This window comes from Cryptomeria japonica, chromosome 6 (genome assembly GCF_030272615.1).
Source record: "Cryptomeria japonica chromosome 6, Sugi_1.0, whole genome shotgun sequence".
Lineage (NCBI taxonomy): Eukaryota > Viridiplantae > Streptophyta > Pinopsida > Cupressales > Cupressaceae > Cryptomeria > Cryptomeria japonica.
The window spans coordinates 377,842,148-377,858,281 of record NC_081410.1 but is presented as its reverse complement, the minus strand read 5'-3'; the positions used below and the strand labels follow the sequence as shown (position 1 = coordinate 377,858,281).

Below are 16,134 nucleotides of genomic sequence, written 5' to 3'. Positions count from 1 at the left end.
AGTTTCATCAAAGGTTATCCATTGCTCCTACATTCTTAGTGTTAGAATTAGATCCCTCTCCAACCCTTATCCTTTTTTCCTTTTTTCAAAATAGGACCAATAAAGTCTCACGCTCCAGTGATATCCAAAGTAAATCAGACGCTCAGGGCATTCAAATGTAAGTCCCCTTGTGACCCTTGTGATCCCGGCAAAATCACATCATACTGCAAGAGCATATCCACACGTAGAGACCCTACATACAAGAACCTTGGAGTTGCTTCGATTGATCCTTCGGCGAGATCTTCAGCATTCGGGGAAACTTTGTTCAAGAGAGGATAAGATACCTTGGTATTTTATTTTGTGTTCGCATGTGCATGAAAAACACATCAACAAGTAGTTAAGCATGTTATATACTTAAAGACATCATCAAATTATTACCCCCAAGGTAATGGCTTAGCTGAATCTTCCAACAAAAACCTCATCAAGATAATCAAAAGAACAATTGAAGACAATCAAAGGTCTTGGAATACTAAGTTGAGAACAGCCTTATGGGCTAACAGAATCACACCCAAGAGGACAATTGGTAAATCCCCTTTCATTCTGGTATATGGGAAGGAAGCAATACTCCCATCTTCCTTGGAGTTACCTTCTCTTGAATTAGCACATCAATTGGAATTGACAGAGAATGATGCCATGACAGTGAGGTTAGCTGAGCTAACGGAGCTAGAGGAAGTTAGAAAACGGGTCATACATACACTTAATGTTCATCAAGAGCAGGTCAAAAGAAGTTTTTGACAAAAAGGCTACTAATAAAGTCTTCAAAGATGGAGATCTAGTTCTCAAGTGGGATGCAGACAGAGCCAAAGCCGGATGACCCTCCAAATTTGATACTATCTAGAGTAGCCCATATGTCATCACCAGTTGCAAGGAGGCCAATGCATTTCATCTCTCTAAACTTGATGGTGAAGTTCTTCCAATCCCAGTGAATGGGATTCATCACGAGCCTTTCTTCTAAAGAGGATCTTGATGACAATGTTAATATTAGATCAGAGGTTGTTTTGCTTTCACAAGTGCTTTTGCACCTGCTACATTCTCCTTAGGAGGGTGTGTTCTCTAGTTTCCTACTTCCCTCCAAGTGTTAGCACACAATGTTTTGGGTCCTTCTAGCAACTCAATGCCCAATGGATGCTCAAAGCTTCCGGATATCATGCTTAGCAAGCAAGCATCCCGCAAAGGTCGCTAAAATGTTGTCATTTTATGACAACCTTGGTCCATCAAGAGATATGTTCCATGGACCAATGCTGCCCCAATTGGTCAAGTGCCAAGTCAAGAAATCAAGGTAATGTTTAAGTGTTCTCTTGTCATGAGGCATACTTCAAGCCCTCTCCCTTCACCCTTGCATCTCGCCTTCGCATCTTGGAGTCCATTGGTCCAATCTCCTTCTGTCTTCCTTCTTAGGAATTTTCGATTTCGAGATTTGAAGAACCAATCTACCCTTTCCCTTTTTAGGAAGAGGTATACTGTCTCCCCGAACCCTCAAAACCTAGACTTCCCTTACTTTCCGAATTTCACATTTCGGGGAACCAATCTACCCCTACCCTTTTTGGGAAGAGGTATACTGTCTCCCCGAACCCTGAAACCTAGATTTCCCTTACTTTCCGAATTTCACATTTTGAGGAACCAATCTACCCCTACCCTTTTTGGGAAGAGGTCTCCTATCTCCCCAAACCCTGAAACCTGGACTTCCCTTCCTTTCTCAATTTTAGATTTCAAGGAACCAGTCTACCCCTTCCCTTTTTGGGAAGAGGTATCATGTCTCCCCAAACCCCAAAACCTGAACTTCCCTTCCTTTCTAGATTTTCGATTTTAGGAAACTAGTCTACCCCTTCCCTTTTTTAAAAGAGGTATCTTGTCTCCCCAAACCCCGAAATCCGAAGTCCTATCTCCTCCCTCTCATCCCTTTGGACTCCAGGGCTCTCGTCTCCTCTCCCTTTGCAAAATTTTTTTGAGGGCTCGACCTCTAGTGACTACAACACTGCTAGATGGCGTGTCAACACTCAAGGCTCTTAATCCTCCACCAACTCTTACCACTTGTCCAGTTTCATTCATAACGCTACAAGGGTGCATTTAATGTTATTTTGCAAGATTTCCATCCAGTGGAGTCCAAGGCCATGCCTATTTATGGTTACTTGATGGCCTTCGTGTCAGCTCTACATGCTCTGACTTAGGAATATAACGCAATCTATACCTTCTAGAAGTACTTTTCTTCTTAGGATTGCCTTGTCTAGGTATGGTTAGGTTGATTGCACACACAACTATGTCAAGTCCGACCACTTCCCTATCTACTCAAATTGGCATTCCTCTACATACACCAAGGTCAAGGTTTCCCCTCTTTGACTGTCGATCTCTTCTCTAAGACTAGTTTGCTATATATAGGCTGATAAGCCTCATTGTAAAGGGTCCTCTCTTTGCTGATTCGAGCTATCTTCTGCTCTTTCACTTCTCTTGAAGGATTGCATATTTCTTGCACTTTTGCTATTGTAAGTTTGGCCATTGGCCTAAGAACCAATTGAAATCATCATTCTTGCCTCTCTTCAACTTATGCATGTGGTGTATGTTTTCTTACCTTCATGATAAGTGTGTTTTTGTAGCTTTCTCTCACATGTTGTGTTAACGTGTTTTTTGCGTGACTTGTGGGATTGCCTTTTTAAAATTTACCAAATTCTAGCCTCCATACATACGTTTGGGGTCATTCATGCAACCGAAGTTTGTGCATCTCTGAGGTATTTTGATTGGTTCTTTGTGTCATTTCGGGGTGGCAAGAGGAACATCTCTTAACTTGGTGCATCAACTCCTTTCATTTTAGCATTTCCTTCTTCCCTTTTTCCTCTGCAAGCTGTTAGAATAGGTCTACAAGTAGAATTAAAAGTGTTGGGTTGGTTCAACACTTGCACCTTGATGAGAAAGAAGTCGGCCTTCTTTGGAGATTCAACCCCTTGCGCAAGATCTCACACTTCAAGGTTGTTTCCATGTTTCACAAAATTGTTGGGTTGATAGCTCAACAAGGGTGCAAACTTTTGTGACAACACATCGCCTACATGTATGATAATGGACCTACTAACATCCAAAATAAATGTTACACTTCTCATACCACATGTCATAACTGATTTGCCACCTCCTTTCCCTACGAGAAAGAGATAGATACCTACCTCCATTAAAGCATGATCCCCCATGCAATGCTAGTGAAGCTTATTTGAAATGGCATCTTCAATGCAATGAAAATAGAACTATTGATCTCTTCCACAAGTCACTCTTACTCTCTCCTCGACCATTTAGCCAAATTGGCATTGTTAACAAGAATTTGCCACATGTCAAACACTTACATAGCCATTCATGTACCAATCAACCCTTAATTATGAAGACTCATTTCCCATGTTTGAGCCTAAAACTTAAATGTACTCCATTGTTAACAACAAATTTCCTGCAAAGTAAACATGGTCCAAATCTCCCATGAAAAGGATAATCACACTTTTGACACTAGTAATGATAATCCTCCCTTAGAGAATATAGGACAAATCCTTACCCAAACAACTTATCTAGCTCTAGACTTGGGGGCATTTATGATTCCCACCCATCCTTCAAACCTTAACACTCCAAAATTAGTACTAACCAACTCCCTTATAGCCATTCAAGACACACAAATACAACATTAGTCTACAAAGAACCAACCTAAGGAGCAGTTTTCATTTTATTGCATTTAGAACCATTTGCACAATCATTTTAGTTTGTTTTACTTACAACTTGAAATTTATTACACTAAGGATTCTAGCTTGATTTGCATCACTGCATATAGGACCATTTCCACCATCTTAGCAAGCTCTTTAAATGCCCCTTCCCCCCTACCATTAGCCTCTTGCCTCTCCACCACCTTTGCTCCACCAGTTGCCCCTTGAGATTTTCCACTACATGTCTCTTACTCACATTCCCTCTCTTATGGCAAAGTTTCAAGAGTGTCCATCATTTATCACTCCATAATACATGCATACATCTTGACTAGGCCAACCATCATTCCTATCCTTTTAAGTACATCCCTACTAGGGAACGTCCAGGTTAAAATTCAAGGCCACACTCTCTAGGAACATTGCCATTTTTACCTTAGTTCCTCAAAGAGGTATCAATTAAAGGACTAGAAAAAATGTCATTGAACATCCCAACAAATGATCTAAAGCAACCCGCCCTAGAATGTCAATGCCCCTAGAATTGAGGGCCTATGTACTAGCCTAAGTATTTATTCAAGCTTTGGCCTAAACATTCAAGTGGGATTTTTTACTATTTTTTGTCATTCTTACCGTCTTTTATGTTAATAGAATTTTACGTTAAACATTTGAATATTAGCATGTGTTTTATACTACATAAAGTATTTGCAATAGATCATTTAGAGACACAACTAACTAGCAATTTAGTAATTGTTGTCAATGTCAAGCTCAGTGGAATTTCCTCATGATTATTATCAATAGCCAAATGCAATTAATATTTTTAAAAAAATAACAAATTGTATCTACGTCATTTTTTTATTAGGGAAGAAGGTTTAAATTGAACTTCCATTCACATTTTGTTTTGGTAGATTAATTTGATGCTTTCTATTATAAAGCTTAAATTAAACTAATACCTTTAGACCAATAACAACAAAACAAAAAACCAAAGATTCCAATTTCCTTGTAATTTAGGAAATTTTTCACTTCTATGCACTTTTGAAATTCTTCCCATAGTGTGTTTATTAAGTGGTGATGTTGTTGTAGTGGCCACCAAGGTTCAACCCCCACTGGGCCATTGTGATCACAGTCTTGTGCCTTTGCTGTTCCAATGTGCTCACCGGATTTGAGCCTCCACTTTGATAAATGGGGATGAGATCCCACGTTTGTGACCTCATCAATCCATAGATTCAGGTCAAAAGCGTTTCACGTGGGGCTAGAGGACGTGTCATGCGAGTGTCACTGATTATGTTAAAAAATTACTAAGCACTATTTGGGAAAAAAAATTAACAGATACAAGGTTTGTGTTCATGTTTGTATTTAGCAACAATAAAATCTGAATTAAGTTTGGCACGGAAAATATTCCAAAAAATAATTAATGCATAATATTAAATTGAGTCTTTTTTAAATACATCAAAAATGCATAAAATTGTCAAAGGTTTGACATTGCTAAGAAGATTTGAAAGCTTTATAAAAAAAGCCACATTTATAAACTGTGATAAACTTATCAAAAGTTTAACCATAAAAGCATATGAAGTCACAATTGCAAAGATGCTTTTTTTGTCAACAGTTGTTGGAAAGTTTGTCATTGATGTCAAGAAGACATTCAGAGTTTTAGGACAAAGTTGTGATGACAAAAAGGTGACATGAAATGACTATAAGAAATAGTCTATAGAATGGTGAAGTTTATGATAAAAAAAATGTGCCATGATATGTAAATCCATGCGACATGATCTTTGAGGGTACTGTGGTTTGCAATAGTAAAAAAGCATGTTAAACAGGTTCAACCATTATAGAATGTGTGAATTGGTTCACAAGACATGAGGAGCTTTCAACTAAGAAGAAAATGAGCAGCAATTTAAGTATGGCTAGCAGTTTATCTATAAGATCCAACGTCAGCAAAAGTAGTAATGTTATTGAAGAAAACAAAGACACTGATTGTAATTGCAGTGATTTATATATGACAGCAATCAGCATTTGAATAGAAGCAGCAAGCTAAACATACAATCAGCAATCAGCAAATAAAAATTGTTCATTATACACAATGAGCAGGTTCAGAATTAATATTGTTTATTATAAACAATGAGCAGGTTCAGAAATAATAGGCAAAGCATCTAATGAAGTCAATCTCCACCAAAGATAATTTATTATGGTAGAAAGATACAGCCACGCAGCCAATAATCATTATAAGATAAAGTCTCATACAACAGAAAAATCACATAAGAGAAATTTGTCTTATTCACCTTGTCTTTTTCAAGAAAGGAAGACAGCAATTCATATAATGAAAAGTCATGATGAATAAAGAGGTACGATTTTGATTAGAAGACTATTCTTCAAAAGGTGTGATCTCTTAAAGTGCCTCATACATATTTATGGTGGGCCTTAAGATGTGGTGCACTTCTTATTGAAGGAGTAAATGTTAACAAATGAAGATAATTTAAAAGGTTGATTTGTCTTTGTAGAAGTCACCTCTCTTGGAGAAGGCATACCTCTTGAGAACCATTGTCTTTCAAGGAAAGTCACATTCCATGGAAAGAAATATGAAGGCATACATAGAGATTGTAAAATGTGGTGAAGGTTGACGTGAAGTGTACTTGTGTAAGCGTGCAAGCACTGAGTAGAAGAGATAAAATGAAATACACAAGCATATCTGAAGAAAGATAAAGATATATGAGCAGAGCTATGGAAGAGTTGATGAGTATTAATTTGTGAAAAGAAGAATGAAGGGATGTTCGCAAGCAGATCTAAAGAAAAAATAGAGCACAATTAGAACAGACATATAAGCCATATTGGAGCAGAGAATTTATGAGCAGATTTCTAAAGAAGAAAATATGTGAGAAGGCAGCATATATTATTTAAAGAATAGATATAAGAGCAGATCAAGAATATAAGAGATATGTTGTGAAAAAGATTTCATGCAAAGATAAAGAAGACTTTGAAGCAGATTTATGAAGCATTTTGAAGAGGGTATTGTGAGAAGTATTTATGGGAGATTTATAAGGAGATGGTAATCAGTTTTGTGGAAGATTTATTGTCACCATAGTAGTAGATTTGAAGGAGAGATTATAGCTCTTGTGAAGACAATTTCAATGAGGGTTTGGTGCCTCTAAGAGAATGAGGGGTTGGTGTCTCTAGTGAGTTGGTGCTCACGAATAGAATGAGGGGTCGGTTCCTCTAGTGGGAAAGTTCACACAAATTGAATGAGGGGTTGGTGCATCTAGTAGGTTGGTGCCTATGAACTTTGTAAAGAAAGAATTTATATAAGAGCATTAATTTGTTGTGGTTTTCTCCCATAAGGTTTTTCTAGGTATATCTTGTGTTCTATTTGTGATGCAAGATAGTTAGATTCTATATGAATGATAATATGCAATAGATATGCTTATGAGATTAAGTTATATGCTTATGATATTAAGTTGAAAAAGTAAAAGTTTGTTGTTATACTGAAATTTATATAAAGCTTGTGAAATTTGTTGTAGCTGTGAAGAAGCCATGGACTTTTTTGCTGACGTGTTCTTAAACAATTACAAATGTAGACAAGATCTTCCTACTTTCTAGACACCAACTTGCTCCTCTTTTAGGAATGAATGTGATAAAAACAACTCCAATTCCTCTCACAAGCTCACAAACTTGCTGCCCAGCCCAATATTTAAATAGCAAAGCATTATAGTTCAATAACGTGTGCTCCATAGGTCATCTACCATCTATACCCATGCATGTAAACGTCTGCCATGTCATATTTGGTTGTTGACATTCCAAATGCCTACTATTAACTTGTATTTCCAGCATTGCTCTTTAATTAGATTTGCAACTGTTGGATCCTGTTCAAACCTCTTAATGGCTTCAAGAAGCCTTTCCATAACTTTTACAATCACTTTGTCAATTAATTTGAAATAACTTAGGCTCCAAATAACAAACTATTGCATCTAAAGGTGAATACATCATTTTCTACTTGAAATCAATCATTTCTCGTATTGACATGTCTGCTTCTACATTATCGAGTGCTTTTTGACTAGCTTTCTTGAAACAACCAATGCTCTCATAAAAAAATGCTATGACAAGGGTTATCACCATCAACCATATGAAGCGGATCAATAATTGCACCATATTGATTTGAAACCTTTGTTGCACTTTTCAAAAAATTATTGCTTAAAATGATTTTCTTTATGATCTTCCCTTAAAACCTTTTAAAAGAGCTTTAAATTTTGCCACCCACTAGAACAAATAACAAACTTTAGAGCTACTTTCTCTTCAACCGCCTCTTTCAGACAATATAAAATGAAACAACTCTTGTTTCACATAGCCTAAACAACTCCCTAGATGCATGTTACTACAAAGATTCAATTTGAGACAATAATTTCTTATAAATTTACAACTGCTCTCCCTTTATGAATCGCTTCATGTACCCATGGGAATTTAGGCAAATCATTGTGTGTTGCACATTAACTTTAATAAGTTTGTGGGTGCCTCTCTAATATCAACTTCCTAGCTCCCACACAATTGGCTGCACTATCAATTATCACTTGAACCACATTTTCCACCACTATTTTAAGAATTACTTCCTCTACTATTTTAAAAATATACCCAATTTCTTTCGATCCATGGTGTTAATCACCTTCAAGAGCAGAAAACCTTGATGACAAGTAATAAAAATTAATCAATGACCTCTAACATATATTTGACCATCCATCACTCAATATAACGCAACCATCTTTTGACATTTGCCAAAGAGTTGTTCTAAAAGCCTCTAACGAGAGAGGGTGTACCCTTTGCCAAACAATACAACTTTATGAATTGTGTTGTATTTGACCATCCATCACTCAATATAACGCAACCATCTTTTGACCTTTGCCAAAGAGTTGTTCTAAAAGCCTCTAACGAGAGAGGGTACCCTTTGCCAAACATTACAACTTTATGAATTGTATTGCAAAGATGTGGATTCCTAGCTACATTGAATGAAGTGGCACTTGAATAAAACAAATCAGCTAGCACGTCACCAACTTGTTCTGTTTTTTTTGGTCGGTGTCCAAAAGCTATTCAATGTTCCACTCTCTTTTGATCTGCCTCACATGAATTTGAGCAGACTGGAAGAGGAAAACACAATAGATGCCATGAATTTGGAAATGTTCTCTTCAATTTTCTATTTCTTTTGTCATTTTCATCTTTCTACAATCAAATAGGATTGGTCTTTCTATATAGCAGCTCTAAACTTTGGAGTCATGTTCTCACATGCAATAACACCTCCTCGTGCCCGCCTAAAATGCCAATTGGTCCATCGCTATTATTAAGCTTCTAGTAAAAGGTTTGTTGACACAAGCTACATTTGGCATTGGTACCATTATGAGTCACATATTTATAATCTAAGTCACCAGGTTCGAATTCGAATTCGAAGTTCGACAGCTTTGAAATTCGAATGAAGTTCGATGTGAAAAAAATTCGAAATGTATAAAATTCGAATTAAATTCGCCATATGTAATAAATTTATAAAAAAACATTATAAATAAATATTATAAATAAATAAATGTGTATTATGTGTATTTTGTAAAATCATATTGTATAAAATAATAATAATATTAATATATTATTAAACCTAAAAAAACTAAAAATATATAATATAAAATTATAAATTTTATAATAATAATATTCAATAACAATACAAACATTATAAATATATGAATGTGTATCATCAATTATGTGTATTTTATAATATTATATAATATAATAATAAACCTAAAAAATATTAATTATACTATTGTTTAATAGTATTTAATTATTAAAACTAAATTATTTTTTTTTAAAAAGAGGATAAGCAAAAGCCTACCCGTGCAGGTCGGGCGACTACCGTGGGTCGTGACTGCAACTTCCATGGTGGTCGGCAATGTCGGGTAGCAATGGCGACTCCCGTGGGCCGCGACTGCCAACTCCTGCGATTGGCAATTCTCGCGACTGGCAACTCCCGTGACTACAATAGCAATGGAAACCCGTTCGACGAAACCCTAAAACGCAAGATAAAAAAATGGTTTTCTGTTACCCTAATTTTTTATTTGAATTTAATCGAATTTTTTAAGGTTTTTGTAGAATATTTCAAGTTCGGCGAATTTCGAACTTCAAGGTTGAAATTCGGCCGAACCTGGTGACTTAGTTTATAATTATAATTGTACTGAAACGATATGACATGTTGGTTACAGTTTTGAACGATCATGAATCAAGCAACATAATGAAGCTCACAACATGTTGCAGGTGATCATTTTATAAAACAAATATAAAACCCTGACAAAAAGCATTATTTTATCATACATTTTAATTATAAATGCTTGAAACTTCTTCCGTGCAAAACCTAGGTCAAATTATAACAATTTTTTCATATTTATAGGAGTTCTCTGAATTTTAGGCTTCATGCACAAGAAAGGGTAAATCCTAGGACATTGGATAAACCCAAGGAGAAAAGGCCAGCTAAACACAAGCAAAGTATGAAGCCTTTTTAATCCCACCAAAATCGCCACCATTTCCTCTAAATTGCTAGAAATGTCTCCCCAAAGATTGACCTTTTATGTCATGTCAGATTGTGCTGTATCTTATCCTTCTTTAAGGAAAAGGGCGACTTCTTGAATATTATCCATTTATGTGACTTTTCATCCATGGAAGCTTCATTATCATCCTTGCTTTTCTCCAGAGAACCTTCAAAGGAAGAGATTCGGCTGTCTTTGTGGGAGACAGAGAATGACCAGATCTGAATAGACTTCTGGGAGAAGCTCCTCGACCAATGACAAAGAGAAATAAACTGAGATCCTGGAAGAGTTAGTAAGATCTGAAGCATCTGTTGAATCGGGATCATGATCCAATTGTTGGTTCCAAAATCTGTAGCCAACCTTGAGAACAAATTTCCCCCAACACTTGCTTGACAAGGTTCGTTTCAACTGGTAATTACGCATACATGATATTGGAATGAGGCTGAGATTTTCTGGAATTGAAATACGTTTTCTAATGGAATTTCCAAGGGTGGACAAGCAGGATGAACACCAAAATTGTAAAGAAAGATTATGTAATCGTGTCCAGATTAGCATGGTTAAGAATGGTTGTAAGAAAAACTCAAGATACCATGGTTTAATGCTTAGGTATGCTCTGTTCCAGGACCATGGCCTCTCCCCCGACATATTTAAGTCCTCAAATACATCGCAGATAACCATGAAAAATCCTTTTGCGCATGGACCAGTCTAGGCCAAAAATTGTTGAGCCAATGGATTGGGATATGTTCAAGACATTCCTTTTCAACCTCTAAAAGGCTTTATCCTCATATTCTACGACGAAAAAATCATACAAGTGAAGCCTCGCTTTACACTGAACCAAATTAAGATTAATAGAATTTAACTGAAACTTTTGAGGAAGATACAGGTTATTCGCATGTAGAATCGGTTTATGCTCCATAAAACCCCAAACTAACAACAAGCGATACCAAAATAAAATGAGGAGAAAGAGCCGCATCATCACCAAAGGACGAATCCAGCATATTTGTTCCAAGTCAATTGAACATCCTAGCTTTATTCTAACCTAGGCCAAAATCAAGCTGATGAAGATCAAAGGAGAAAGAAGACAATGTCCTAGAGACCAGTGCGCAGGCATCAACATCCAATTTCTGCTTCCCAGAATTGCAGAGCACGGTACAAAATGATCGGAAAGGAGGTTTAGTTCAGGAGAGAAGCTGCAATGATCCTAGATGGAATGGCCGGGATTAACAAGAAACGAAATGGGAGAAGCGGGAGACCTTTCGGGAGTTAAATACCCCCATTCGAGTATTAAAGTGAAAGGCTAATCTATTTCCTCTCATAAATTTAAATTTTAACCCGATCCAATATGATTAATTATAAATTGTACTCCACTGAAAATTAATGAATACGGCCTCCATAACAATAAGCAGTTGGTGGTAACGAGGCAATCCCACACAGTACTTGATTCCGCTATTTTATAAAATGAAACAAAATTGAAACTCCTGGAGTATAAAATTCTTCACCGGAAGATTTGTGATTCCCAAACAACAGACAACACAAAGATCATCGTGATAAAATTACAAACAAACGTGCTCTAAACAATGCAGATAACTCAAAGATCTTCCTTTTCGAAAAGAGAGTTGTAAACTATGCATGGTAATGAAAAGCTAAAAATGAAACCTTCCTAGAAACACTCAAAAAAAAAAAAAAAAAATTATGCCAACTGTTTGATAAACTCTCCAAACACTGAAAATGACTTTGTTCATATTTAAAAAGAATCAACCCTCTCACAACGATGGCTTCTGTGTAATTACTGAAATTGTGGCGTAGACAGTAAAGAAAAAGAGAATCTGAATTCTGTTGATGATTTAAATGAAATATTAAAAGAAGAAAAAGAGCGCTAAAAAGCTAACCTCATCTTGCTACAGACGAAATAACGCCCGAATTCCTTTGACAGCAATAAAGAGAGAGATTGCTTCAAAATACCTGCGACTGTGAAATAAATATAGTGCGGGAGACAGATCAAAACTACAGACAAGGAAGAGTGGTAAGCAAAGAATAGTGAGAATATTAGTAAAGAAAGATTTATGGCTGCATAGAAAGTGCGCGATGGAAGGCGAAGGATCTAGAAGCAGGAGGGGGAGATGATTGATGATGTTTCTCTTTAAATTATTCTTTTCTTTGTTTACTCGTTTCGAATTTTATTTTTTTGTATTATTGCTAAAAGTGGGTTTGAGGGGGAGATGATTGATGATGTTTCTCTTTAAATTGTTCTTTTCTTTGTTTACTCGTTTCGATTTTTTTTTTTTTGTATTATTGCTAAAAGTGGATTTTGTAGTAATAGCTTTCTTTTGCTAATTCCTAGGTATTAAATTAGCAATGTAAAAATTATTATTTTATTATATTATTCGTAAAGTATTTTAAATCATTCGTAGACATTAAATTAACAATATAAAAATATTATTTTATTATATTATTTGTAAAGTATTTTAAAATATTATTAAATTGTGTATAGGCATATATAAATAGTTTTATTGATCAAGTATTACTTTTGAAGTAATTTTGTGTAGTGTTTAGTTAATGGAATTATTTATATTTAACTATTTGATAACATCTTTCTATAGGTTTACTTGTTTAATCTAGGTGGACCAATATATTTTTTTATTTAGCTATTTAGAAAAATGTATTCATTTGGTTATTTAGAAAAATGTATAAAAATCAAAGGATATATAACAATAAAAGGGTGAAACTTGTGATAAAATTGAGCGTAAGTGAAAATTGTGTATAGAAAAATGAGTATTGGGGAGAAAAGAGAATGTGTTGAAGAAATTTGTTTGACAAAAGAATGTAATATCTGAAAATATACTTACACTTGTTTGTGTAATAAGAAATAAAGAATAACACTTGACACGTGGCAAGGATGAACTTAATATAATCATTAAGATCAGTGTAATGGATGAAAAGAGCACAAACTAATAATAGAACACATAGTGGATATTGTTAGGATTAATGATAGTCCTAAAGATGGGTTAACAGAATATTTGACCTTATTAAGTATTTCGCATTCCGAAACAGTGTACTGGTAAACAAGAATTAATGCAATAAACAGGAACAGTAAAGACAGCATAGAAAACACACCGTAACACAAGATGTTTAACGAGGAAACCTGGTGTGGGAAAAACCTTGGTGGGATTTGTGACCCACAATATTCACTCACTGGCCAATGAATGGATATTACTTACAATGAGGGGCTTGCACATGCAGGAAGGCCAACTGCCCAGAGCTCACTGCTCAATCTATAAAATGGAAGTCTCACTGACTTACAAATGGATTATTAAAATCCAATATAATGTACTGCTACAATTCAGCATCTACTATGTCAGGTTCAGTACCGGTTTAAGCTCATACTATAACCATAAACTTTATACAAAATCTGCCTTAATATTCGCTCATCACTTCTACCATATCCGTCATATGTCCATCATTGTAAAATGATTTACAAGATCTCATACATATGAGTCTATTACAATATGCCATGTCGGCTTTACAAAAGATATTTACAATTAATTACAATATGCCATGTCGGCTTTACAAAAGATATTTACAATTAAATACAATAAACAAAAGTTTATTCCTGTAGGTTGGGGTGTCGGTGTACATTCTTGACGCTGTGGGTGAAGTGTATGTCGGTGTCGATGCCTGTCAGTGCCGGTGCTTGAAGGTATCCAGTAGGTTGTCGGTAGGTTGTCATCAATGACAACACCATCATTTCTCACTAGAGTGTAGAATGCCAACAGATATGTGATATGTCCATATTCTTATATGAGTATTTATTTTTGATATACATCAAGATTTTAAGTTTTCAATTTAACTATTGAAAAAAAAAATGTAACAATCAAAGGGCGAAACTTGTGATAAAATTAAGTATTGGCACTAAAAAATGTGTTCATGTGGAGGATTTTTTCAACTCAACAAACATTTAAATGTCTTTTTTAAGAAAAAGAAAGTGTTTGGGAGAAAAGAGGATGTTTCAAAGAAATTTGTTTGACAAAAGAACATGATATCTAAAAATAAATTTAACTTGTTTAAGCACTAGAAATAAAGAATAACACTTGACACATGGCAGGGATGAAATTTTTATAATTACTTAAATTAGTTTAATAGATGAATTTAGATAAAGTAATAGAACAAATACATAGTGGATATATGAAACAATTATATTCTTATGTGGGCACTTCTTTCTCATAAACCATAATATTTTAAGTCTTCAAGAATGCATAAAATTGTATTTGGGTTTATTCTTTCAACACTCAATATTGTTGGCAAGAGATACTGTTCCAGAGAAGATTGATGCATGAGAGATGCTTAGGAGTTGTCATTGATGGCAACTCAGTTTAGAAATCGTATCTAATGTACATAGATTTGATTTATCGGAAGTCATATTGTTCATGAGGCATAAGTTTGGAAAGTGGAACACGGTAACCAGTAGAATATGAGTGCAGTATGCATATCTTAATTTTGATTGTGTAATTTTGGTTGCAGTGATAAAGGCAGATGATTCGAGGTTCAAGGCAGATTATTCCAAAATCTTGATATCCAGTGTTGATTCTTGAGCAAGATTAAAGGTCTGGTATCCGGTAATTCAGTTTGAACAGAGATATTTTTGTGTAACGTGTGTTAAGGAATTGTTGGGTTGATTTTGGTGATTGGTTTCATGTTCGAGGTGATTAAGCCGACTTGTATGAAGTTTTTTATCATTCTTTTTAGGTTCGCATATGGATTTGTGGATGGATTGAGCCAAATTTAGGTCACATGTTTCATGTTGTGTGTTATGCAATTTTTGGAAGCTGACATGGTTATTGATCTATTTTGTTGGTGCGAATATAAAAGATTGATTTGGGTGAATATTTTGATATATGAGATGAGTGTGAGAAGTTTGTATGAGCAAATGTCTACTAAGAATAACGGTCATAAATGACCATCATAAGATAATTAACATACACTTGAGTCAGTTGATTCATTGGTTACAGAACTTCTCGGTTTAGCTAATCCAATTCGTTACATAACAGTCTCATGTCTACTGACATTAACGGTTTACAAGGACCTGTAATGCATGCTAGAATTCATTCTTCAAATAAACAAAGCTATCAATTAGAAGCACAAGGGAAATCACGAATCCCTATTTAATCAATAAATCTAACAAACTAGACAATGAAAAGATACAATCAAGCCAAAATAGGAATTATGATTTCAATCTATAAAAACTCCCTATTTCATGACTACATATTGCTTCCATTGCTCTTCTCCTCTTTGTGGTATGATGGCTCTCAGAGATTGTGCTGGTAACCTGCAAGTGACACAAAGATTCAAAGTTCATGATTCAGAGTAAAGATTGAGGAGGATTGAAAATGGAGATTGGATGCTCAATTTATAGAAAATTGGATGAGATTGATTGAAAGGTGGAACAAAATGATCAAGAGGTGTGAACTCAGGTGAGCTCAAATGCAGGTTGATAGTTGAACTGCTGATTGTAGGAGTAAAACTCAATGGATTGAATAGATTAATTGAGTCAGCTAATTGAGAAAAAGCTGACTAAAGGAAGAAAAAGAATGATTGGAGGAAATAAAGAGGATGACAAAGAGAGCTTAATTTAGAAAAAGCTAACTTAAAGATGGAAATAGAAGTTTGAAGAGATAAATGATTTAATTAATTAATTTAGCATGTGCTTGCATTTAGATTTAGATTATCAATTTAATCTTTACATGAGATATTATTCAAATAATTGAATTTATTAATTCAATTTAGTATTTGAATATATTTAAAACTTGACTTTGATTTTCAATTTGGTTTTTGAAATCATGCACATGTATTTAAATTTGGAAGAAATTAGAAGCATACGAAATTAAATGAAATTAGAATTT

General features: G+C 35.1%; 1 protein-coding gene across 1 annotated transcript in view; it reads right to left on the bottom strand.

The window, feature by feature from the left end:
- LOC131072209 (co-chaperone protein p23-1) overlaps positions 1-12,368 on the bottom strand; it is a 44,328-nt gene extending 31,960 nt beyond the window's left edge. Inside the window, exon 1 of the mRNA XM_058008294.2 lies at positions 12,127-12,368. Within this exon, the coding sequence (XP_057864277.1) occupies positions 12,127-12,131 (5 nt within the window). The 5' untranslated portion in view covers positions 12,132-12,368. The remainder of the gene's footprint in view (positions 1-12,126) is intronic.
- Between the last annotated feature and the right edge of the window lie 3,766 nt (positions 12,369-16,134).